The sequence below is a fragment of the Lepidochelys olivacea genome (assembly GCF_965140295.1).
Source record: "Lepidochelys olivacea isolate rLepOli2 genome assembly, chromosome: 9".
Classification (NCBI taxonomy): Eukaryota; Metazoa; Chordata; order Testudines; family Cheloniidae; genus Lepidochelys; species Lepidochelys olivacea.
The window spans coordinates 50,737,577-50,762,008 of NC_140419.1; the positions used below are offsets into that span (position 1 = coordinate 50,737,577).

A 24,432-nucleotide genomic window follows, 5' to 3' on the forward strand; every position below is an offset into this window, starting at 1 on the left:
ATCCGAGAGCGCACTCTGTGGCTGGTAAGGTGGTTGTGGCAGGGGGTGATGTAAGCCAGGAGAGAGAGAGAGAGCAGTTCCGCCCCACCAGCCCAAATCAGCCCAAATCAGGTGACGCTGGGCTCTGTAGAGTTCTGCAGTAGGTGGTTCAGAGAAACTGAACTAGCAGCTGAATTGAGATACCAGGGGGAGAGCTCGGAGTAGAGGGAGAAAATTAAAAAAAGAAAAGTTTTTTCCACTTTTAAAACATATGGAATTGAGGCACTGCATAGTGATCAATATGCAAATTAAGCTCTTGTACATTTTGTATGATATCTCCAGATTTCTGGACCTTGGGCCTTAACAGATATGGACTAGATTAAGCCCTCAGAGCTCTGCAGCATATCTGCTGAGTCTGGCTTTGTCTTGGAACAGTGCCCTTGCTAATTGCTCCTGCAAAGTGGACATACAGTCTCTTTCTCGTGAGTGAAGGCCCCATTCAGCACAACACTAAAGCACATGCTTGACGTTAAGCGCAGCGGTACTCTAATTGACATGAGTGGGGTACGCTGATCTACTTAAAGCTAAGTGTGTGCTTAGGTGCTTTGCAGGGTGTGGGTCCTAAGCCATGTAACCCACTGTGATCTGTAGGACTCTCTACCCAATCCAGGCCACCCTATGCTATATGCTCTGGCAGGGCAGTGGTCTCCATTTTTAATAGTCCAATTTAATCTTTCATTGTATTGAGGGCATTAAAGGGACCTGTTTGCTTTTGTTTTGTGTTCAGAGGCTGACATGAAAGTGACTCTAGGATCCCGACCTCCCTGCACGAAGAATGAAAAGGCCCAGTTCTGGTTTAACGCTTCTCAGAAAGGGCTCTATCTATGTGATGGGAGTGCATGGATCGCCATGCTAGAAGGTAAGAGATCTGTGACTGGTAGACAGCTCTGCTACTATGGCTCACTTTGTTGCTTCTAGTGGTAGAGATTTAGATTGTGAGCTCTGTGGAGCTCAGACTTAGTCTTCTCATCTGGGAGCACATGTGATTGGTCTGACACTCCCCTGGACACATCTTATGGAATTAAGATAAATGTTATTGAATTAAGTTTAATATCTTGGGGTCTATTGTATTAAAAATGCAAGTGTGGATGTGTTATTGTGGAGCATCTACAGGAGACTGACTAGTACAATCTCTGGGACGGATTAGGAACTTCCGAGGACTTTTTGGGGACAAGAAGTGTGAAGTGGAGCTCCTAGGAAATACATGAGGTGAGGGCATTGCAACTCCCCACCTACACACTCAGTCTTTGAAACTTCGCCTTGTGGGGGCACCTGTTGTCTATTGATGACCTGTTACATGCGGGCAGTTCAGAGACACAATCTGGATTCTCCAGGGACCTACAGACACAGAAAGGACTTCACAGAAAGATGACTCAGGACCTTCTCCCTGATCCAACAAATGGGCAGGACCTCTGGGCGACAGAGGGCCCCAATCTTTAGGGTTGGAAGGATTTGACCATCTGAGGCCCCATAGGACTGGGTGCTGGTTCTGAGCTGAGGCTTCTGACCATAGCAGAGACCGCTTTGTGGGGTATGGAAGAACTTCTCCTGCCATAGCCCATGGTAGAGTTGGGGTGACCTCTGGTAAACTTGTCTGTGTGTACATAGGTTCTCTTCTCGTTTTTAATATGTTTTCTCTGGAGTGCTTTTACCCAAAGAATAAATGTGCTTGCTTAGGAAGAGCTGTGTAGTAGCTTAATTGTGGCCAGCAAACACTATTAGTCCCTGGAGAGAAAGCAAGCAAGTGTGCTTAGACAGATTGTCTTTTCCTGGGAATAACACAGTGATGGCTGGGAATTGTTCAGCCTGTAGACACCCTGTTCAGGAAGAAAAGAAACGCAGGTCTCCACCCAAGAGAGGCGATGGCAGGGGAGCTAGGGGCCCTTGCTGTACCACTGAGGGAAAACACAGGTGCAGTTGCCCTGAAACATGACAGCACCTAGCATATATTTGGTGCTATATGAATAATAATAATGATGATGATTAACAAAAGGTGTAAGTATGGCAAGTTGAGGTGTTTTCTCTCTTTGTCTCTTGTGCAAGGTTGTTCTTTGCTAGTGAGTGTGTGAGAGCTCAGCAGAGGTACAGAAAGATTTTTTTCACTGCTCTCCTGCCCTCATTTTTCATTCTTTGTGTGATGGGTTCTTTCACAGAGACTCCCCTCAAGAGTGTCACTCAGTGAGCTGGGATACCACTGAGAACAACCCTCCTGCCAGAACAGGTGCCCCTCCACTCCTGTCTTGCTGAGTTAGACACTCCAGCACAGACCCAAAGGTTGGACAACATCTCTCTGCAGTTCACTGAAACAGATTCACTCAGCCAAGAAGCTTCTCAGTTGACAGGGACTTGCCCAGTGGTCAGCCTTTCTGGGAGCCTGAACTCCAGATAAATCCGTTTTACTCTGTATAAAGCTTATACAGAGTAAATTCATAAATTGTCCACCCTCTATAACACTGATAGAGAGATATGCACAGCTGTTTGCTCCACCAGGTATTAATCACTTACTCTGGGTTTATTAATAAACTCAAGTGATTTTATTAAGTATAAAAAGTAGGATTTAAATGGTTTCAAGTAATAACAGACAGAACAAAGTAAGTCACCAAGCAAAATAAAGCAAAACCATGCAAATCTAAGCCTAATACATTAAGAAACTGATTACAGGTAATATCTCACCCTCAGAGATAGTCCAACAAGCTTCTTTCACAGACTAGACTCCTTCCTAGTCTGGGCCCAATCCTTTCCCCTGGTACAGTCCTTGTTAGTTCCAGCAGACATCTCAGGTGGTAAGCAGGGATTTTCTCATGACTGGCCCCTTTTGTCCTGCTCCACCCCCTTTTATAGCTTTGGCACTCGGGAATCTTTTGTCTGTGCTTGTCCCCACCCTCACCTCATCAATGGAAAAGTACAAGGATTAAGATGGATTCCAGTATCAAATGACATGGTCACATGTCACTGTAAGATCCCAAGTCTCCATTTTTCCTGGATTGGCCCACACATGCACAAGAAGGCTTTCAGGTAAATAAACCATTTACAACCAATTGTCCTAGTCTATGGGATTCTAAACCACCATTACTGGCCCACACTTTACATATTTACAATAGGACCTCAGAGTTATACTTCATATTTCTAGCTTCAGATACAAGAATGATACATGCATACAAATAGGAGGAATATTTTCAGTTGGTTATAACCTTTTTTATGATACCTTACAAGAGACCTTTTGCATAAAGCATATTCCAATTACATCATATTCACACTCATAAGCATATTTCCATAAAACATATGGAGTGCAATGTCACAGTATGGATGTACATATTAGAAGACCAAAGGTCAGGCTTTCTCACCTATTTAGCATCTGGTTGAAAACTGCTTGATTGCTTAGTACTAGGAAAATTCATCTCTAGGACTGCACTGCATAGGGTACTAGACTAAGGTTCAGAGTGCCTGGTTTCTATTCCCAGCTCTGTTATGAAATGGCCTTGGGGAAATAATTTCAATTCTGTGTACCCCTCTGTAAACTGGACATGGATTTCACCCCATCACTGTAGCATAAGCACCTCTCAATATTTAGAAATGGCAACAACATTTATCTACTGCCTGCCTTCCACTCCTGCAGGAGAACTAGCTTGACTAGCTGTTTGTGTGTGAAGAACTTACTGAGTGAAGGCGAATTCAATCATTGTAACGAAACTCACCTGCCTTTATAATGCATGTTGAGAGCTAGGACTGAACAATGCTATGCATTAAGTATTAAATGGCTCTATTATGAAAGAGGTTTTACATATAGCTGGGGTCTGCACAGTTAAGAGCTTTAAGGAGCAACTGAAAAATAATGCTTGCAAAATGCTTTGTACAAAGTATTATTAAAGAGGGTCAGTGATAGGGGTGGGACTGGAACTTCAGCTGCAGACTCAGAACCTCTCTGTGCACTCCTTTTAAGCCGTGTGATTTCAATGAAGTCTTGTGGTTGGAGAGAAAGCTGCTTTTAACATTCCTTGCATGCATAGGTGCTAAGTTTTCTTTTTCCTCCGGGGGTGCTCCCCCCTGCCCTGATCCAAGCCCCCCCGGCTCTGCCTCTTCCCACCCCTGCTCCCCCTCCTCCCCAAGGCTCTGCCCTCTCTGTCTCTTCCTGGCCCACTCCAACCCCCCCCCAAGGCCCAGCCCGCCTGCCGCTTGCTGCTCTCCGCCCTCCTGCAAGTGCCTCCCCCAGCTGCCGAGCAACTGTGGCTGGTGGGTGCTGAGCACCCACTATTTTTTCCCCTTGTGTGCTCCAGCCTATAGTCCAGGGATTCTCACAACAAATGTTTGGGTGGCCTCAGAGTGCAGCCACCAACTCTCACTGGTGGCCGCACTGACACTTTCCCCCTAAAATACTTAATTAACTTTCGGAAAAACAATTCCATAGGCACAGATTCAACTTCCAAATAATTGTAACGAGTATTTGTAGGGTTTCTTGGCAGACTCAATAACAAAAATCATGCTGCCTCCCCCTTCACTTCACTTCCCCTCCCCTCCCTCGCCCCATGCAGGGCTTCATGGGTCTTGGGGCTTGCTGTGAACAGAGATATTTGTATATTTGTTAATATCACAGCACACTTAGTAGCTACCTGGGAGGCTATGAAAAGTGATAAGTGATATTAACAAACATACAGGTATCACTTTTCATAGATAGCTAGTAAGTCTGCTGTGAAAAGTGATACTTGCACGTTTGTTAATATCACTTTTCTCAGCAAGCCCCAGGACCCATTAAGCCCTGGATGGGGAGGGGGAGGGCAAAGTGGGGAGGCAACAGGGGCCAGAGGCGATGGGGGGATGGATGCAGGGCTGGGGGAGGCTGAAGGGTCCTGGGTGTGGGGAGGGTGGATGTGGGGCTGTGGGAGGCAGTGGGGGCCCATGGTAATGGGGGTAGGGGTGGATGTGAGGCCAGAAAGGCAGCAGGGTCCAGGGGCAATGGGTGGGAATGGATACAGGGCTGTGGGAGGCAGCAGGCGCCGGGGTGATGGGGGTCGGTGATGAGCCCCACTGTTGCATGGCCAGAGGCAGGGCCTGGTGTCTGCTGCCATGCGTCCAAGGCTCAGTGCCCGAACCCGGAGCTGGGGACAGGAACTGCATGGCTGGAGCCAGGGATTGGAGCCCACTGCCATGCAGCTGGAGCTGTGGGTCAGCGCCCAGGGCTATTGCCTGCCGCTGCATGGCCAGAGCTCGGAGGTGGGTGCTGGAGCCCAGGGGTTTGTGGCTGCAGCCAGGAGTCAGCACCCGCCATTGAGTGGCTGGAGCCAGCACTTGCTGCTGTGTGGCCAGGGCCAGGGGTTGGCACCTGGGGCCAGCTCCCACCACTAAGTGGCAGGAGCCCAGGAACAGAACCGTGATTTGGTGCCTGCTGCCATGCAACTGGGGCAGAGGATCAGCACCAGGGGCTAGGGCCACGTGGCTGGAGCCTGGGGCCAGTGCCCACCACCGAACGGCTGGAACTGGGGGCCAGAGGCAGTCTGAAGCTCTGCTGCCAGAGCTGGGGGTTGGCGCCCAAAGCCCTATGGTTGGAGCCCACTCCCCTGGGGCTGGGGCTGGGGGTTGGTGCCTGTGGCCAGCACCTGCCACTGTGCGGTTGGAGCTCAGGACTGGAGCCGAGAGCCAGTGCCTGTTGCCATACAGCTGAACTCCGGGGCCGGAGGCTGAAACCCTGCAGCTGGAGGCCACGGCCATGTGGCTAGAGCCGGGGGAGGGGGAGGGGGGGATGGTCATTTGGAGCCTGGTCAGTTGGAGCCTGTGGCTGCACAGCCAGGTTCCTGAAGTCCCCGCTGCTGGAGCCTGCTGCCCAGACCCCCTCCCACAAGGAGAGTCAAGAACTCACCTTGCTCCTGCAGCGTTGTGCCCCACTTCTCTCCAGAGGCCGTGCAGGGTGGTGCATCCAGAAGCAACAAGGAGGGAGGGGCCGATGCTTTGCCCCTGCACCCCTGGAGACTGTCGTGGCTGCATGAAAAACCCCTGGTGGCCGCATGCGGCCCCAGTGACTGCGTTTGAAAAACATTGCTCTAGTCAGTGCCTATGCTTTGTGACAGGGCAAGGCCAGGTGGCTATGGAAAATTAGTGGGAGATAGATAGATTAGCTCCAGGCTAAACAAATCCCTGGTACCAGGATAAATGAAATGGCAGCTGCTCCAGGTCAATTAAGACACCTAGGGCCAATTAAGAACTTTCCAGAAGGCAGGGAGAAGGCTAGGTTGATTGGGACACCTGAAGCCAATCAGGGGCTGGCTGAAACTAGTTAAAAGCCTCCCAGTCAGTCAGGTGGGTGTGCATGTCAGGAGCTGTGGAAGGAAGTTGTGCTGTTGGAGAGGCTGAGCAGTACACACCATATCAGGCACGAGGAAGGAGGCCCTGAGGTAAGGGTGAAGTGGAGCTTGAGGAAGTGAGGGCTGCTGTGGGGGAAGTAGCCCAGGGAATTCTACGTGTCATGTTTCTAAAAGGTCAGCTACCATAGCTGATACTATTAGGGTCCCTGGGCTGGAGCCTGGAGTAGAGGGTGGGTCCCCCCCCCACCTTTGCCCCCTGATTAATCACTGAGACTGGGAGACAACGGAGACTGTGCAAGGAAGGATAACTTCTCCTCACCTCCCTTGCTGGCTTATGATGAAAATGGCTCAGTAGACTGTGACCCTTGTCTCTAGAGAGAGAAGGGTTACATGGAGGGTCACAGTGAGCCTCTGAGGCTAGCGAAATCCACCAGGAAACGTGGGACCCACGGAGGCAAGGACAAAGCTTTGTCACAGCTTGCATGTTTTGAATCCTCTTGGTGCAGCAGGCGTTTCAGTGGGTAGTTAAATAGCTGTATGTGCATGCTTACTACACCCATGTTTGAAATGGCTGTGTAAAAGCTAATGACAGAGATGATGGGTGAGGTAATATCTTTTACTGGACGAACTTCTATTGGTGAGAGAGACAAGCCTTCAAGTTATACAGAGCTCTTCTTCAGGTCTGGGAAAGGAACTGAGAGTGTCACAGCTACATACAAGTGTGGAACAGAGAAGGAGTTAATAAATGTTGCAAGAGATCACGCAAGGTGAAGTGGGTAGATAACACCTCTACAGGCCTAGGACAAAGGAGGATTACTGGGTTACTGCCCTGCAGTCTAAAAGCTCTTTTCTACTGAGCATGGGCTGTGGAATATTTTCAAACCTTCATAACTTCTCCATTTTATCTTCCAGTTTTTGCAGGTGCCTAAATCATGCACTTCCTACTCCTTGTGGATGTACTTTTCAGTTGATTATTATTTATCTGTATTGCAGCAGCAGCCAAGACCTCAACCAAATCACACCCCATTTTGCTAGGCACTATACATAGTGTAAGAGACACTCCCTGCATTAGATTTACAGATTATAAGGCTAGAAAGAACCATTGTGATAATCTGATCTCCTGTATAGCACAGGCCAGGGAACTCCTCCAAAATAATCCCTAGAGCAGATCCTTTAGAAAAACACCCAGTCTTGATTTAAAAATTGTCAGTGATGGAGAATCCACCATGACCCTGGGTAAATTGTTCCAGTGGTTAATTACTCTCACTCTTAAAAATTTACATCTTATTTCCAATCTGAATTTGTCTCACTTCAACTTCCAGCCATTGATTGTGTTAGACCTTTCTTCACTAGACTGAAGAGCCCATTATTAGATATTTGTTCCCCATATAGATACTTATAGACTGTAATCACATTACGCCTTAACCTTCTCTTTGCGAAGCTAAATAGATTGAGCTCCTTGAGGCTATCGCTCTAGGGCATGTATTCTAATTCTTTCATCATTCTCATGGCTTTATCTGAAACTCTCTCCAATTTATCAACATCCTTCTTGAATGGGGGACACCAGAACTGGACACTGCCTTGGGGAGCTTACAATCTAGATAGACAAGAGAGAGGAGGGTAAGGGGAAGGAGTATAACATACAAGCAGAGTGAACAATATGATAGTGACGTGTTTGTGGCATGATAGTACCACAATTTTTTTTTTTTTTTGCCAGGCTCAGCTCTGGCTGGCTGAGTTTCTGGCTGTCTCCTCCCAGTAGTGTCTTCCACCTGTAGCTGATAGGAAAGTGGGAGATCTTGTGTCCCTGAAAGGGGAATCCTTTGCACAGTTCTGGGTCTGGGATGCTGGGGAGAGGGTTTAACTCCAGCTGATCTCAGCTCTCCCCTAGAGGGTGTACCTGCTGTAACTGCTTTTCTTTCCTCCAGGTGGCTCCTTCCAATGGTCTCCTCAATTAGATTCAAAGTTCAGGGACCTTCCCCACCCCTTTTTAAACTAAAAAAAGGTGATTTTTTTTTAACCCTCTCATAGTGGGAAAATGCCTGACTGAAGGGATTTTGCTCCAACTTTCTAGAAGCATTCATGGGCTGGCAGAGACCGGACCTACAGAATGCAGCTCTGGAGGCGAATGTGTTGGAAAATGATCAGTATGTCTTATGCACAGGGAGGTACAAAGGCAACTGTTTTGCATCCTTAAGCAGAGTGGCCTCTGCAATACATGTAACATCCTTCCACTCACAGCGCCGTGTTTACGGAACCCTTGTCTTCCTGGTCCATGCTGTCCATTGTCTGTGGCCATCACTTGTCAGGTCACTTTGCTGAGGGCTGGACTGTGCAGGCAGAGCCCAACAGTAAATTAACTTGCCCTTTGATGGTTAAGCCCTTTAGCACAGGACTTTTAATTTGGCTACTCAGTGCCATGCATACAAAATAACCAAAAATATAGCCCTCCATTGAACTTTGGAACACAGTTGAATTAAGGAGGCATCTATTTTTCATTTCCATCCTTTTTTGTTATTTCCTAGTCAAAGAGAGGCTGGACTATGTAGAAGAATATCAGAACTTGATGACCAACTCTGAAACCATGGGCATCGAGATCTTCGTCATTCCAAAGGTGGGGGTTTTTGCGGCCACAGCAAATCGGTACACTCCGCCTGGGTCAGCTATCTACAAATGGACTGATGGAAAATTCCTGTCTTACCAAAACATCCCCACCTACCAAGCTCAATCCTGGTGCTATTTCACCATAGGAAAAAAGGTAATTCCGCTTTTAGGGTTCCTTTGGTGCTGTGTCAAACTGTGTCAAATTCTCAGAAGGGCTGGCCCAACTTTGAGTCTTGTCAGGGTTAATGGTTTAGGGCCAGATCCTTAGCTGGTGTAAACTGGTGTAGCTCAGTTAATTTCAACAGAGTTGTGCTGGTATAATGGGGTTGTCCCCATGGCTAATCTGCAACTGTACATAGATGATTGGGAAGGAAATGTTGCTTTTTTTGATTTTACTATTGTACAAAGCAGCAAAAATCCTAGCTAAGCTGATATCAGTTACTGACACGCCATAGGAAATAGATACTTGTTTGTCTCTCCATAGCATTCAAAGCTCATCAGTCAGTCCTTCTTGAATTACTATTCTCCACAGCATGTAGGTCTATATGAAGTCTCCAAGCCTGTGATTTTCTGTTCAAGATTCTCCAAAACAACAATTTGTTGCTGCTGATTTCTGGTGGACTCTGTCTGCTCTCAGCTCAGACATTAATAGGTTTCTATTAAAATCATATCTGTGAATGTTGCAATGTCCTGTTCCCATGCAGGTCATGTATCCAGCAGAATTGTATCATGGATGGATTTTAATAAGTCTAATGGGTATGCATTTCCCAGTCTAATAACTGGCTTTCCAGAGAACTGGGCTGTGTGACACATGCCCCCTTTGATTCCATAAAACTATGTAAAGTTCCCATTGTCCAGAAAATAAATTCGATTTCCAAACCTGGGCAGAACTCCATGTCTGTAACATGAACCTTCTAAAATCTTAGCCGGGACATGCTTCCATTTACGAGATCTGGAGCCAGATTCTCTTCTCCATTGTCCTAGTTTTATGCTGTTGTGACTCCATGGATTGTCCAGTCTATTTCCAGCATAAAAGTGGTGGGTGGTGGAGTGGAGAATCAGTAAATTGCACATTGCTTCTGCTGTAGTTTGCTTTCCCTTTTCTGATGTACTCATAAATGGAATCACACCTTATGTTATGTGTGTGACTGTCATGGTTCAGGGCCAGCTGCCCCCATGGCCCAGCTCTTATCTCCCCAAGTGCACCCAACTCCCGGCATCAGACCTCGTGCCTTCACCTGCCCTGCAGGGAATCCCATGACTCTCCTAGTCTTAGACTGGGCTGAGGGCTGCAGTGCCCTGTGACTGCTTAGCAGGTGGTAGCACAGGGCGTGACCAAACAGCCTTCTGAAAACAAATGATTGTTTCCCCTTAGCAGCAGGGAAACAGCGCAGCACGAGAGAGAGGATTTCAAACAGTGAAGGCCTTTACACTGGTCGGTCGGACCAGGCCTGGCCCTCAAGAGGGACCAGCTGCTACAGACCCATCCCACAGGGCCTGCCTCTGTATCAGTCCGTTTCTCCACAAACGGGTCCTGACAACTGCCTCCTCCGCAGTCACTTTTGATCTGTTTCAGTCCTTTCAACCCAGCTGTGCCAACCCGGGCAAAACAGCTGTGTAACCAAGCTCACCAGCCTAGGCCCCTTGCAAGGGTTTACTTGGAGGTTTCTTATCTATTTGTGTTCCCTTCCTGCTACCTCTGTTAGTCAATATAGTCCTAAAGTTCACGTTGCCCGTGACTCGGTCACATACAAGCTTCGTGAATGAACACAGATCTGTAGTAGCAGTATTCCTATGTTATTACATCTCAGCCCCACCTCCTGCACACTGACCTCTTGCTCTGCACGCTGCTCAGCACCTTGCTCCTCGTCGCATGGGAGCTTTCTGTGCAGGCGGTGTGCATACATTATGTGCTCTGCCGTATGCACATGTTGTCTGTTGGGGATGGGCAAAGAGGCTTGTATTTGGATTTAGATTATGTTTGGCTCTGAAGTTTCTGACATTTGGATGATGCTCATGAATACCCGCATTCAGGAAAATGTATGTTGGTCTGGAGAGGGAGGTGTTGGTAGAAGAACGGCAGCACTTTCCTAGCAGATTGAGAGAGCAGGAGAACCACATCGGGCATTCACCAGCTCCAAAGCCCACCATAACAGCTGGGCCCCAGGGTTCAGAGACCACAGACTCAGCCAGGGAAGCGTCCTCCAAGGAATGTTAGTGGGGCTGCTCTTGGCTGAGAGCTGGCGGCTCTGTGCAGGTGATGCTGTGGTGGGTGTTTGTTCTCTCGCTCGCTTTGTGCTTCCTGTCTGAAGGGGCAGGCTGCTCAGCCACAGAATCTTCAAAAGTTCTCAGCAGCTCCTGTGGCCCTCCCTGGAGCCTGCTGGGGGCTGAGCTTTTTTGAAAATCTGGCCCTAGTTAGGAGTGCGGAGACCTTGAAAATTTGGTCCTGGAATCTTTTGCAAAGCTGGCCCTTCGAATCCCGCTGCTGGTGGTTGCTCTCTGGCTTCTGTTCTGGTACCTGCAGGCAGAGGTAGGGAGCTGGGCCCACAGCTCATGGGAGAGCCGGCCTGCTGTCTGCAAACACTTGAGGAATGTCTTTTCACAGTCATGGATATACTGCTATGATTGAAACACATGTTGAAAACAAAGGCCCCCCCAACTATGTACATGCACTGCTTACGACCTCCCCAACCTCTGTACATCTCCTCTGTCCATACACAAATCCTCCCAATTCAACCCCCCAACAATCACATCCCAGCTCCTTGTGCAGCTGAAGCATAGAACTCTGCGGAGCCAGAATTCACCATGCCAGGGTAAGGAAGGCAGTCAGGGTGGCCTGCCAGCACCTGCCTCTCCTCCTCTTCCTCTCTGCCACTCTCCTTCCATTGTAAACAGCTACTGCAGCAGCACCTGCAACATGTTCGTGCTCCTGTCCAATTTCTATTGTGGCAAGGGAAAGAACTGGCCCCCTTTTCTTAAGGATTCTGGATGTACTCTTCAGTTCATGCTGGCTACCCTGGATGTCTCAGTTGTGGAAGCCTTAGTGATAGGAATAATAAAATAAATAGTTGATCTAGCTGTCCAGAAAATGTAATAGCACCTTACTGAAAGAAAAGTTGGGATAGGTTCTGAAAAAGTCCTTTTAAAAATTATGAAGCTATTAGCTTTTGCTGTATTTCTGGGGCCCTTCCTAGAGAAAACCTGTATTTCTACTTGTTTCAGAGTAGCAGCCGTGTTCGTCTGTATCCGCAAAAACAACAAGAGTACTTGTGGCATCTTAGAAACTAACAAATTTATTAGAGCATAAGCTTTCGTGGGCTACAGCCCACTTCATCGGATGCATAGAATGGAACATATAGTAAGAAGATATATAGATACATACTGATAAGTTGGAAGTTGCCATACAAACTGTGAGAGGCTAATTAGTTGAGATGAGCTATTATCAGCTGGAGAAAAAAACTTTTGTAGTGATAATGAAGATGGCCCATTTAGACAGTTGACAAGAAGGTCTGAGGATACTTAACTTAGGGAAATAGATTCAATATGTGTAATGACCCAGCCACTCCCAGTCTCTATTCAAACCGAAGTTAATGGTATCTAGTTTGCATATTAATTCAAGCTCAGCAGTTTCTCATTGGAGTCTGTTTTTGAAGCTTTTCTGTTGCAAAATTGCCACCTTTAAGTCTGTTACTGAGTGGCCAGAGAGGTTGAAGTGTTCTCCTACCGGTTTTTGAATGTTATGATTCCTGATGTCAGATTTGTGTCCATTTATTCTTTTGCGTAGAGACTGTCTGGTTTGGCCAATGTGCATGGCAGAGGGGCATTGCTGGCACATGATGGCATATATCACATTGGTGGATGTGCAGGTGAATGGGCCTCTGATGGCATGGCTTATGTGATTAGGTCCTATGATGGTGTCACTTGAATAAATATGTGGACAGAGTTGGCATCGGGCTTTGTTGCAAGGATAGGTTCCCGGGTTAATATTTTTGTTGTGTGGTGTGTGGTTGCTGGAGAGTATTTGCTTCAGGTTGGGGGGCTGTCTGTAAGAGAGGACTGGTCTGTCTCCCAAGATCTGTGAGAGTGAGGGATCATCCTTCAGGATAGGTTGTAAATCTGTGATGATGCACTGGAGAGGTTTTAGTTGGGGGCTGAAGGTGATGGCTAATGGCGTTCTGTTATTTTCTTTGTTGGGCCTGTCCTGTAGTGGGTGACTTCTGGGTACTCTTCTGGCTCTGTCAATCTGTTTTTTCACTTCAGCAGGTGGGTATTGTAGTTTTAAGAATGCTTGATAGAGATCTTGTAGGTGTTTGTCTCTGTCTGAGGGGTTGGAGCAAATGCGGTTGTATCTTAGAGCTTGGCTGTAGACAATGGATCGTGTGGTGTTTCGTGGATGGAAGCTGGAGGCATGTAGGTAAGTATAGTGGTCAGTAGGTTTCTGGTATAGGGTGGTGTTTATGTGACCATCGCTTATTAGCACAGTAGTGTCCAGGAAATGGACCGCTTGTGTGGATTGGTCTAGGCTGAGGTTGATGGTGGGATGGAAATTGTTGAAATAATGGTGGAATTCCTCAAGGGCTTCCTTTCCAAGGGTCCAGATGACGAAGATGTCATCAATGTAGTGCAAGTAGAGTAGGGGGCGTTAAGGGACGAGAGCTAAGGAAGCGTTGTTCTAAGTCAGCCATAAAAATGTTGGCATACTGTGGGGCCATGCAGATACCCATAGCAGTGCTGCTGATTTGAAGGTATACATTGTCCCCAAATGTGAAATAGTTGTGGGTGAGGACAAAGTCACAAAGGTCAGCCACCAGGTTTGCCGTGACATTATCGGGGATACTGTTCCTGACGGCTTGTAGTCCATCTTTGTGTGGAATGTTGGTGTAGAGGGCTTCTACATCCATAGTGGCCAGGATGGTGTTTTCTGGAAGATCACCGATGGATTGTAGTTTTCTCAGGAAGTCAGTGGTGTCTCGAAGATAGCTGGGAGTGCTGGTAGTGTAGAGTCTGAGGAGAGAGTCCACATAGCCAGACAATCCTGTTGTCAGGGTGCTAATGCCTGAGATGATGGGATGTCCAGGATTTCCAGGTTTATGGATCTTGGGTAGCAGATAGAATACCCCAGATCGGGCATCTAGGCATGTGTCTGCACAGATCTGTTCCTGTGCTTTTTCAGGGAGTTTCTTGAGCAGATGGTGTAGTTTCTTTTGGTAATCCTCAGTGGGATCAGAGGATAATGGCCTGTAGAATGTGGTGTTGGAGAGCTGCCTAGCAGCCTCTTGTTCATATTCTGACCTATTCATGATGACAACAGCACCTGCTTTGCAGCCTTTTTGATTATGATGTCAGAGTTGTTCCTGAAGCTGTTGATGGCGTTGTGTTCAGCACGGCTGAGGTTATGGGGCAAGTGATGCTGCTTTTCCACAATTTCAGCCCGGGTACGTCGATGGAAGCACTCTATGTAGAAGTCCAGTCTCTTGTTTCGACCTTCAGGAGTAGTCCACGCAGAATCCTTCTTTTTGTAGTGTTGGTAGGAAGGATTCTACCTTAGTTAGTATGTTGGTCAGAGGTGTGTTGGAAATACTCTACTGGCCTTACCAAGCACAGCGTATCAACCTTCCAAAAGGAGATCCAAATATAGTAAAATATAAATTACAGGAGGAAGTCAGTGAAGAGTCCTTTAGGTTGCTGCTGAAAGCACATGTCTGAGCTGATGCAAGCTTTTCTGTTGTTTGTATTCTCTGCTCTCTTGCCAGCAGCTCATCCAGTTTTGCATGTGGATTGCAAGAAGCTTTAATCTGCTTAGAAGACAGTGATCCCATTTTTCTTAAAGTGAACATGCATTGAAAGGCATCTGGTGTCATCACTTGTCAAGGGATATGTATTGTTGCTTTCAGGATATGGTTTTGTTGATCAGTTGGAGAGGGGTCAGAGAAGAGTCACAAGAATGATTAAAAGATTAGAAAACCTGCCTTATAGTGATAGACTCAAGGAGTTCCATCTATTTAGTTTAACCAAGAGAAGGTTAAGGGGTGACTTGATCACAGTCTGTAAGTACCTGTATGGGGAACAAATTTTTAATAATGAACTCTTCAGTCTAGCAGAGAAAGGGATATAAGGTTGAATGGCTGGAAGTTGAAGCTGGACAATTTCAGATTAGAAATAAGGAGCATATTTTTAACAGTGAGGGTAATTAAGCACTGGACCAGTTTACCAGGGACCATAGTGGATTCTCCATCACTGGCAATTTTAAAATCAACTGGATTAAAAATAAAAATAAAGACCTAGTTCAAACAGGAATTACTTGGGGCCATTTTCTGGCCTGTGTTATAGAGGAGGTTAGAGTGGATGATCACAGGTGTCCCTCCTGGCCTTGGAATCCATGGATTGCCTTGGTTTTCTTAAAGTACAGAATCATTTCCAGCTTGCTTAGTGCCCAGCCCAAAAGGATTTGCATGCCCCTGGCGGCTTATAAACTGACGGCAAACAAACTGAAGAAATGTCATAACTTTATGCAGTACTGCCAACCCCAAGTGTTCAAAAATCATGAATCAGGCCCCAAAAAGCATGAGAGATTTTTAAAATAAATATTGAGTTCTTTTTATTTGCTGTCGGGTTTCTGAGGCTAGGGTACATTCCAGTTCCATGTTCAAGCATTTCTCTGCAACCACAAGGGCTGGAAACATAGAGCTTGTCTGCACTTGGAAATTTACTGAAGTAGCTATCACAAGTGATTTTCTGACACAAAAGGTATAACACCCAACATAAGGTAATTCTATTTTGGACTCCTTGTGATGGCTAAAGATGAATTAATCACTAGACTGGAAATTGGTGGTTGCTTAAGGACCAGTCAATGTGATCTGATTATATTCAACATAGGGAAACAGAGGATAGTCCCAATCATTGATATATGCACTTGGGGCATCAAAGGGGCTACTTTCCCAAAGCTGAGGAAAATTGTAAGTGAAATTGACTGGGAGGAAACATTTAGCCAGAAAAATTTGAATGAAAATTGGGTGTTCTTTAGGAAGAGTTTATTAGATGGAAAAAAAGCCACGATTCCATAATAAAAGAGGACAACTTTAACTAAAACCCATCTTGGTTTAGTGAAGGCAGTAACTAGAAATAAAATGGCAAAGTATAAAAAATGGAAAACAAGGGCAGATAGATAGTAATTGATATAAATGAGAAATTATGAAGTGTAGAAAATTGATAAGGGAAGCTAAAGACATAAGGGAAATATCCATGACTAGAAGTGCTAAGGACAGTCAGAAGGAGATTTTAAAGTATATTAGGAACAAAATAAATAATAGCAATTATATAGGCCCATTACTAGATAGAGATGGTAAAATTGTTGTTAATAATCCAGAAAAATCAAGAGTATTCAGTAAATATTTCTGTTCTGTATCTAGAAAAAAACATGATGATGTGCTTGTATTGCATGAGGATGGCAAAGTACTTTCCAGTCCCTCCCTTATTAAGTAAGGTGGATGTTATACGTCTACTCAGGATAAACATTTTAAAATCAGTAGCCCTGGATAACTTGCACCCAAGAGTCCTAAAAGAACTGACAGCTCATTGATGTTAATTTTTAATAAATCTCAAAATACCAATGAAATTCCAGAGACTCAAACAGTGCTACTGTCGTGTGAGTATTCAAAAAGGACAAGTGGGATAACTTGGGTAACTATAGGACAGTTAGCTGCACATAAGTCCTGGGCAAAATAATGGAAAAGCTGATAGGAGATTCAATTACTAAAGAATAGGAATACAATTAATGATAGTCAATATGGTTTTATGGAAAACAGGTCTTGTCAAACAAACCTGATTTTATTCTTAGAGGAGATTACAAGTTCGGCTGATAAAGGTAACTGAGGAGATGTTATAGACTTAGTGTTTTGTAGGGCATTTGACTTAGTACCACATGATTAAAAAATTAGTACTATGTGATATCAGTAAAGCATACATTAAATGAACTCGTTACCTGGGAGATCTCAAAAAGTAGTTGTCAATGGGGAATCATCATCAAATGCGGAGTGTTTAGTGAGGATCCATAGGGATCCGTTCTAGGCCCAACACTATTCAACATGTTCATCAGTGATCTGGAAATAAATATAAAATCACTGCTGATAAAATTTGTAGATGACACAAAGGTTGGTAAATAATAATGAGGACGGGGCAGTTCTACAGGGGGATCTGGCTCACTTGATGAGGTGAGCCATTTCAAGCAAAATACATTTTTATACAGCCAGTGCAAAGTTATACATCTAAGGACAAGGAACGCAGGCCACATCGACAGAACGGGGGACTGTATCCTGGCAAGCAGGGACCCTGAAAGGATCTAGGGGTTGTAGCGGGTGCACAGCTTAACCTGAACTCCCAGTGTGAAGCTGTGGTAAAAGGGCTGATGAGGTCCTTGGATGTAGAAACAGAGGAGTAGTAGGGAGGTTATTTCCCCTCTGTATATGGTTGTGGCTCCCAACATTTTACTAATGCAACCCACCATTTTAGGGGGGCCCACCATTACTCCTGCACCCTCTGCCCCTTCTCAGCTCCCTGCTCCCCCATCTCCACTCTGCTGCTCAGTCCAAGCCCCCTGCTGAGCTCCTCCCCCCACAACTCCCTTGCAGTAGCTTTCCCAGCCCTGTCCCTTCCCACAGCCCCAGCTCCAGCCAGCTCCTCTCTCCCGGTGGCTGGGCCATAGTCACTACCAGGCCACTGACTGTCTCTTTGCTGGCTCCAGCTGCTTCCTATCCTCTGCTGCTGCGATCTCACTCCCCATGCTGCCGCCTGCTGCCCAGGGGAAGTGAGAGCCTGGGCTGCGGGGCGAGAGCACATGCAACCCACCTAGACCCTTCCTGCAACCCACTGGCGTGTCGTGACCCACCATCTGGTAAACACTGGTCTCTGGCATCGGGGAGACCGATATAGGAATATTGCATCCAGTTCTGGTATCCATGTTTTCAAAAGGATGTTCAAAAATTGCGGAGGGTGCAGAAAAGAGCCACAAAAATGATTCAAGGGCTGGAGAAAATAGTGTAGATTCAGGTGCCAGGCTCTGAAGCCCAGCAAGCGGGGAGGGTCTCCAAGCCTGGGCTGGAACGTCTACACTGCTATATCGAGCCCTGTAGTGTGAACCCCACAAGCCCAGCTGACCTGGCCCTGAGGCTTTCTGCAATAGGCCAGGGGGAGGTTGCAGTATGGACATTCCCAGAGAGCTCAATCTGTTCAATTTCTCAAGCAGAAGACGACAGTGTCTGACGACCTTCATGGGGCTCTTTAATCTAGCAGGAAATGGCATAGCAAGGACTAATGGCTGGAAGCTGAAGCCAGACAAAGTTTCTGTGAGAAGCAAGGCACACAATGCTGACAATGAGGGTGGTTAACCACTGGCATGAACTACCAAGGGAAGTGGTGGATTCTCCATCTTTTGTCTTCAAATCCAGCCTGGCTGCCTTTCTGAAAGGTGTGCTTTAGTCAGACACAGGTTTAATCACATTCAGGAAAACCTGGGTGAAATTCTCTGGCCTGTGCTGTACAGGAGGTCAGACTAGATGCTTTAATGGACCCATCTGGCCTTATATTCTATGAATAACATTCTGCGTGGACACACTTATTCTGGAACGAGTACCAGTAGTTAACTTATTGCTTGTAAGGGACGTTGGGAAATACTGACTATACAAGGAGCTATACCAAAGGTATATACCAAAGATAACATTTGCAGTAAAAGGAATTATTTTTCCTTATTTTGGAAACTAGAGTGAGCAATGGAATTTTTGGTTCGGTAGCTGAGCCAATAAATTAGAAAAAAAACCACCCAGTGCATTTCAAACCAAAACTGATTTCTTTTTTGTTTGTTTTTTCTTGCTAAAAAAATGAACTTTTTTTGCATGGGTCAAATGCAATGTTTTGAATGTTGCTTCGAATCAACATTTTGGTTTGAAAATGTCTTTTCAAAATGAAATGTCAAAGGGGGTTGCTTAAAAAATGTCAAAACAAAACAAGTTGGCCTTTCTGAAACAAAATCAGGGTTTTTTTTGCCTGAAACTATTTGCCGAATTTTCTCTAAATTATTCCAAACAGTTAAATCCAAAACAGACTGCGAAGAGTTACAAAGGGATCTCACAAAACTGGGTGACTGGGCAACAAAATGGCAGATGAAATTCAATGTTGATAAATGCAAAATAATGCACATTGGAATACATAATCCCAACTATACATATGAAATGATGGGTCTAAATTAACTGTTACCACTCAAGAAAGAGATCTTGAAGTCATTGTGGATAGTTCTCTGAAAATGGCCACTCAATGTGCAGCAGCAGTCAAAAAAGCTATGTTGAGAACCATTAGGAAAGGGATAGATAATAAGACAGAAAATATCATATTGTTTCTATATAAATCCATGGAACTCCCACATCTTGAATACTGCATGCATATGTGGTCACCCCATCTCAAAAAAGATGTATTGGACTTGGAAAAGGTTCAGAAAAGGACAACAAAAATGATTGAGGGTATAGAACAGCTTCCATATGAGGAGAGATTATGAGACTGGGACTTTTCAGCTTGGAAAAGAGAAGACTAAGGGAGGATATGATACAAGTCTATAAAATCATGACTGGTGTGGAGAAAGTAAATAAGGAAGTGTTATTTACTTCTCATAATGCAAGAACCAGGGGTCACCAAATGAAATTAGTAGGCAGCAGGTTTAAAACAAACAAAAGGAAGTATTTCTTCACAGAACATGCAGTCAACCTGTGGAACTCTTTGCCAGAGGATGTTGTGAAGCCCAAGACTATAAAAGGGTTTAAAAAAGAACTAGATAAGTTCAAGGAGGATAGGTCCAGCAATGGCTATTAGCGAGGATGGGCAGGGATGCAAAACCATATTCTGAAGTGTCCCTAGCCTCTGTTTGCCAGAAGCTGGGAATGGGCGATGGGATAGATCACTTGATGATTACCTGTTCTGTTCATTCCCTCTGAAGCACCTGGCATTGGTGGTTTAGTTGGGGTTGGTCCTGCTTTGAGCAGGGGGTTGGACTAGATGACCTCCTGAAGTCTGTTTCAACCCTAATCTTCTATGATTCTATGATTGGCCACTGTCAGAATACAGGATACTGGGCTATATGGACCATTGGTATGACCCAGTATGGCTGTTATGTTCTTATGTTAAATTTGTGAATAGTTTCAGTGCCCCGAAAAAAGTATTTTTTGGCAAATTCACTATTCACTGATAACATTTTCACCCAGCTCTGTGACAGTTTTAAGTCTGATTGTGATGGGGTGGATCAGCCCCGCACTGCTACCGAAAGGGTTCCAACTGGAAGTCAGGTATAAAAGCCTGCAGAGCTGCTCAGTCAGGGCTGGCTGCTGAGGAGGAAGGACGCTTGGCAGAGGCTCCAGCCCAGGAGCTGCTACAGTCCTTACCTACGAGGGCTGAAGACCCAGAAACTTGGGCCAGAGGCCTGAAGCTATCAGAAGCCCAGGGAGTGCCGGGTGCTGAGGAACCTGGAGATCTCGAAGCTGAAGAGCCAGAAACCTGGACCAGAGGCTTGCAGCTATCAGAACCCCAGGGAGCATCTGGTGCTGGGGAACCTGGAGACCCTGATGCCATATGGACTACTGCTGCTGGAGAACTGGTAGGAAGTGACCCAGGGAAGGTAAGGGAGTGGCACCTTCCACCATAATGAGGTCAGCGTGTTTCAGTAGGATTCCCTGCTGATCCTGTGGTGGACCGCTGTGCCACTGGCAGGGCCCTGGCTCGGGGCCTGGTGGAGTTGGGTGGGTCCGGGCCCCCCTACCAGGGGTCACCACCCCCTTGCAACGGCCCCAGTTACATGATCCTTGTTTTGTCTCCAAAGTGGGCAGCTTGGACTCCGGCTGCTAGGCTGCGCTAAGGGAGGGGGAATTAGGCGGACTCTGGTCATTGGGCCGCACTGTCCTAGGGGCACATTGTATGGACTCTGGCCGCTAGGCCGCATTACCTCACTCGGGGAGAGGTAGTATACGGACCCTGGCCACTGGGCCACACTGTACTGACTACCGGGGTGTGTGTGTGTGGAAACAGACATAGGCGTAGAGAGGCAGGTTACCACTCACCCCCCTGACTCAAAGGGTTGACGAGGTACAAAACCCGCCACACTGATGAATTGTGATTATGCTAGTGCTGTCTTTTCAAAAGCTACGCAAGCTCAATTCAAAGCTCTCAAGTGATAAGTGTACCACTTTGCTCAGTAAGATGCTCCGATGGTTCTTTATCTTCTTTGTTAAGAAATTGCATTTTTTCAAGTTTGAATTTTTCTAACTTCCACATCTAGCCTGTGGATCTTGTTCTGCTGGTGAGAGCTAGATTACAAAGCCTGCTGGTCTCAGAAAGCTCCTCATCTTGTAAGTGTTTGTCGACCATGATCAAGTTGCCTCTGAACCTTCTCTTCAATAAGCTATTGAGATTGAGCTTCTTCAGTTTTTAACGGCCTTCAGGAAGGTGTGCTTCCCGGATGCTGGGACTGGAAGACGGGGTGGATCACTTGATAATTGTCCTGTACTGTTCATTCCCTCTGAAGCATCTGGCACTGGCCACTGTAGGAACACAGGATAGAGGACTAGATGGACCACTGATCTGACCCAGTATGGCCATTCTTATATTCTTATGACCTTGAATCATTCTTGTAGTTCTTCTGAGTCCTCTCCTGGTTTTCACCATTGTTTCTGAAGTGCACACCTTGGAAGTGAACTCTGATTTTTTAAGTCTGCCTGTAGCCTAGTACCTACAAGAGGCCAGATAAATATTTTTACTAGGCCTCCCTGACAACAGCCTATCTTACCAGCTCATGGGACAATCTGACCTCTGAGTAAAGGGTGTATTCATTTATCTGTTCATCACTTCTCCCATCTGTGCTGTACAGAACCTAGCACCCAGCTCCCTGCCTCTCTGCCCCATCATTCACAACCTCCTCAGCCAAAGTGGAGGGAATGACGCAGAATGGGAGAGGTGAGAGCAAATCTGGTGCACTTGAACAAGATGGTTTGAGGGGGATTTCCGAGGTTAATGTTCCTAATCTGATCGTTGCTAGCCTGGTTGTAAGGACCTGGTGTTGTGGTCCTAGCATCAGACCCAGTGCCCAAGGGAGTCAAGAGAGAGGAAGCTTTGCAGTGACTCCACTGAGCTTAGGATCAAACCCCTATCTGACAGTGCCTTCTGCCCACATGAGCAAGAAGAAAGAGCAAGAAGGGATTGGACATTATCATGTGAAGCCAGGTATTTCCCCACCTGGATAGAACTCCACAGATGCTGTTCTTCAGAGCATCACATGGACTGGAAGGTAAATTATCTTGCGAGTAAAGTGTGGGGGGTTGGATTTTGTTTTTTACTTTCAGTAAACCGTCCCTCAGCCACAGACAATGCATTGAATAGAAATAATTCAATATTCACCCCGAGTGATTCTCACTTTCCCACCTCTTGTCATTAAGATCCTTTCTATCAGAGTGCTTCTCGCTATATTTTGCATTGTTAGGTAGATATTAATAGAGGGGCCATGTCTTCTGGCTATCATCCAGCCCTGCCCACATCTGCAGACTGAGAAGGCCTTTCAGCAGTTCCAAAGCCAGAAGGGACCACTGTGATCATCTAGTCTGACCTCCTGCATAACACAGGGCAGGGAACGTTCCTAAAATAATTCCTAGAGGAGAGCTTTTAGAAAAATGTCTGTCTTCCTTTAAAAATGTCCAGTGATGAAGACTCTGCCAAAATCTTTGGTTCCAGGGTTTAATTACCATCACTATTAAAAATTTAAGCCTTTTTTCCAGTCTGAAATTGTCTGGCTTCAACTTTCAGCCATTGGATTTTTTACACATTTCTCTGCTAGATTCAAGAGCCCATCATAAATATCTGTTCCCCATGTAGGTGCTTATAGGCTGCAATCAAGTTACCCCTTAACCTTCTCTTTGTTAGACTAAAAGAGCTCAAGCTATTTAGTTTATCACCATAAGGCATGTTTCTAATCCATTAATCATTCACAATTCAACATCCTTCTTGAATTGTGGGCACCAGACCTGGATTCAGGATGTCAGCAGTGCTCTCAGCAGTGCCAAATATAGATTCCCTTGTTTTTGCATCCCAGGCATCACATTAGTTCTTTTGGCCAAAGCATCACACTGGGGGCTCATGTTCAGCTGATTCTCCACCATGACCCCCAAATCTTTTTCAGAGTCACTGCTTCCCAGGATAGAGTCCCCCGTCCTGTAAGTATGGCCTGCATTCTTTGTTCCTATACAGATACATTTACATTGAGCCAAATTAAAACACACATTGTTTGCTTGCACCCAGTTTACCAAGCAGTCCAGATCGCTGCGTATCAGTGACCTCTCCTCCTCATTATTTACCACTCCCTCCATTTTTGTGTCATCTGCAAACTTTATCAGTGATGATTTTATGTTTTCTTCCAGGTCACTGATAAAAATGTTAAACAGCATAGAGTCAAGAACCAGGAGCGGTGGAAGCTTCTGAACAGTGGGGGGCCACTTGCGCCCAGACCATGGCCCAACCCCCCCATACAGCCCCTTCCCCTGAGCCCCTGCCCTTGAGGCACCCCTTTCCCTGATGCCCTGCCCCCATGCCACCCCTTCACCCGAGGCTCCACCTTCCGCACTGCCCTTTCCCCCTAAGGCCCCACCCCTGCACCGTTCCTTCTCCCCGAGTCCTTGCCCCCATGCCATCCCTTCCCCCTGCCCCTGTGCCACCCCTTCTCCCCTGCCCTCACACCACCCTTTCCCTGGAGGCCCTGCTCCCACACAGCCTCTTCCCTCCCAAGACACCATCCCCTCCCCGCATCGCTCATCCTTAGGGCTGATAAAAGGTGGAAGGGCATAGCCCTCCCTCTTTTAAAAGTGGAGGGGCCATAGCCCCCAGCCCCCCATTCCAGCACCCCTGCCAAGAACCAATTCCTGCGGAACTCCTCTAGAAACACACCTGTTCAATGACAATTCTCTATGTACAACTATATTTTGAGATCTATTAGCCGGTTTTTAACCTATTTAATGTGTTCCATGTTGATTTTCTATTGTCCTAGTTTTTTAATCAAAATGTCACGTGGCACCAAATCAGATGCCTTACAGAGGTCAAGTGTATTGTATCAGCACCACTGCCTTTATCAACTGAACTTTGTAATGTCACCAAAAAAAAGACATCATTAGTTTGACATTGTTCATCAAATGTCTGCTGTTTCCCACATGAGGTTCTGTCACATCTGCAAATTACAATCCAACAATATGAGCATCCTAATCAATTAGGGGTCAGTTACCACATAACTGATTCAAGGGTTCTTAACAGGGTATGTTACAGCTACACAACCTGTGAGAGGAAAGCTATTGGAGAAGCTATTGGAGGAAAGCTAATGGAGAAGGTAAAGTATTGGATGGAAATTAACATTGTGATTACATGGGCACTTTCTGTCTTCTCCCTGGTATCTGGGGAAATCTTTCGTAGAAGATTAGGGTTGGAAGAG

General features: G+C 46.1%; 1 protein-coding gene across 1 annotated transcript in view; it reads left to right on the plus strand.

The window, feature by feature from the left end:
* The window catches only part of TSPEAR (thrombospondin type laminin G domain and EAR repeats), an 88,785-nt gene that overhangs the window by 31,249 nt on the left and 33,104 nt on the right, over positions 1-24,432 (plus strand). Inside the window, exons 6-7 of the mRNA XM_084639334.1 lie at positions 767-898; positions 8,858-9,090. Coding sequence (XP_084495460.1) covers positions 767-898; positions 8,858-9,090 — 365 coding nt within the window. The remainder of the gene's footprint in view (positions 1-766; positions 899-8,857; positions 9,091-24,432) is intronic.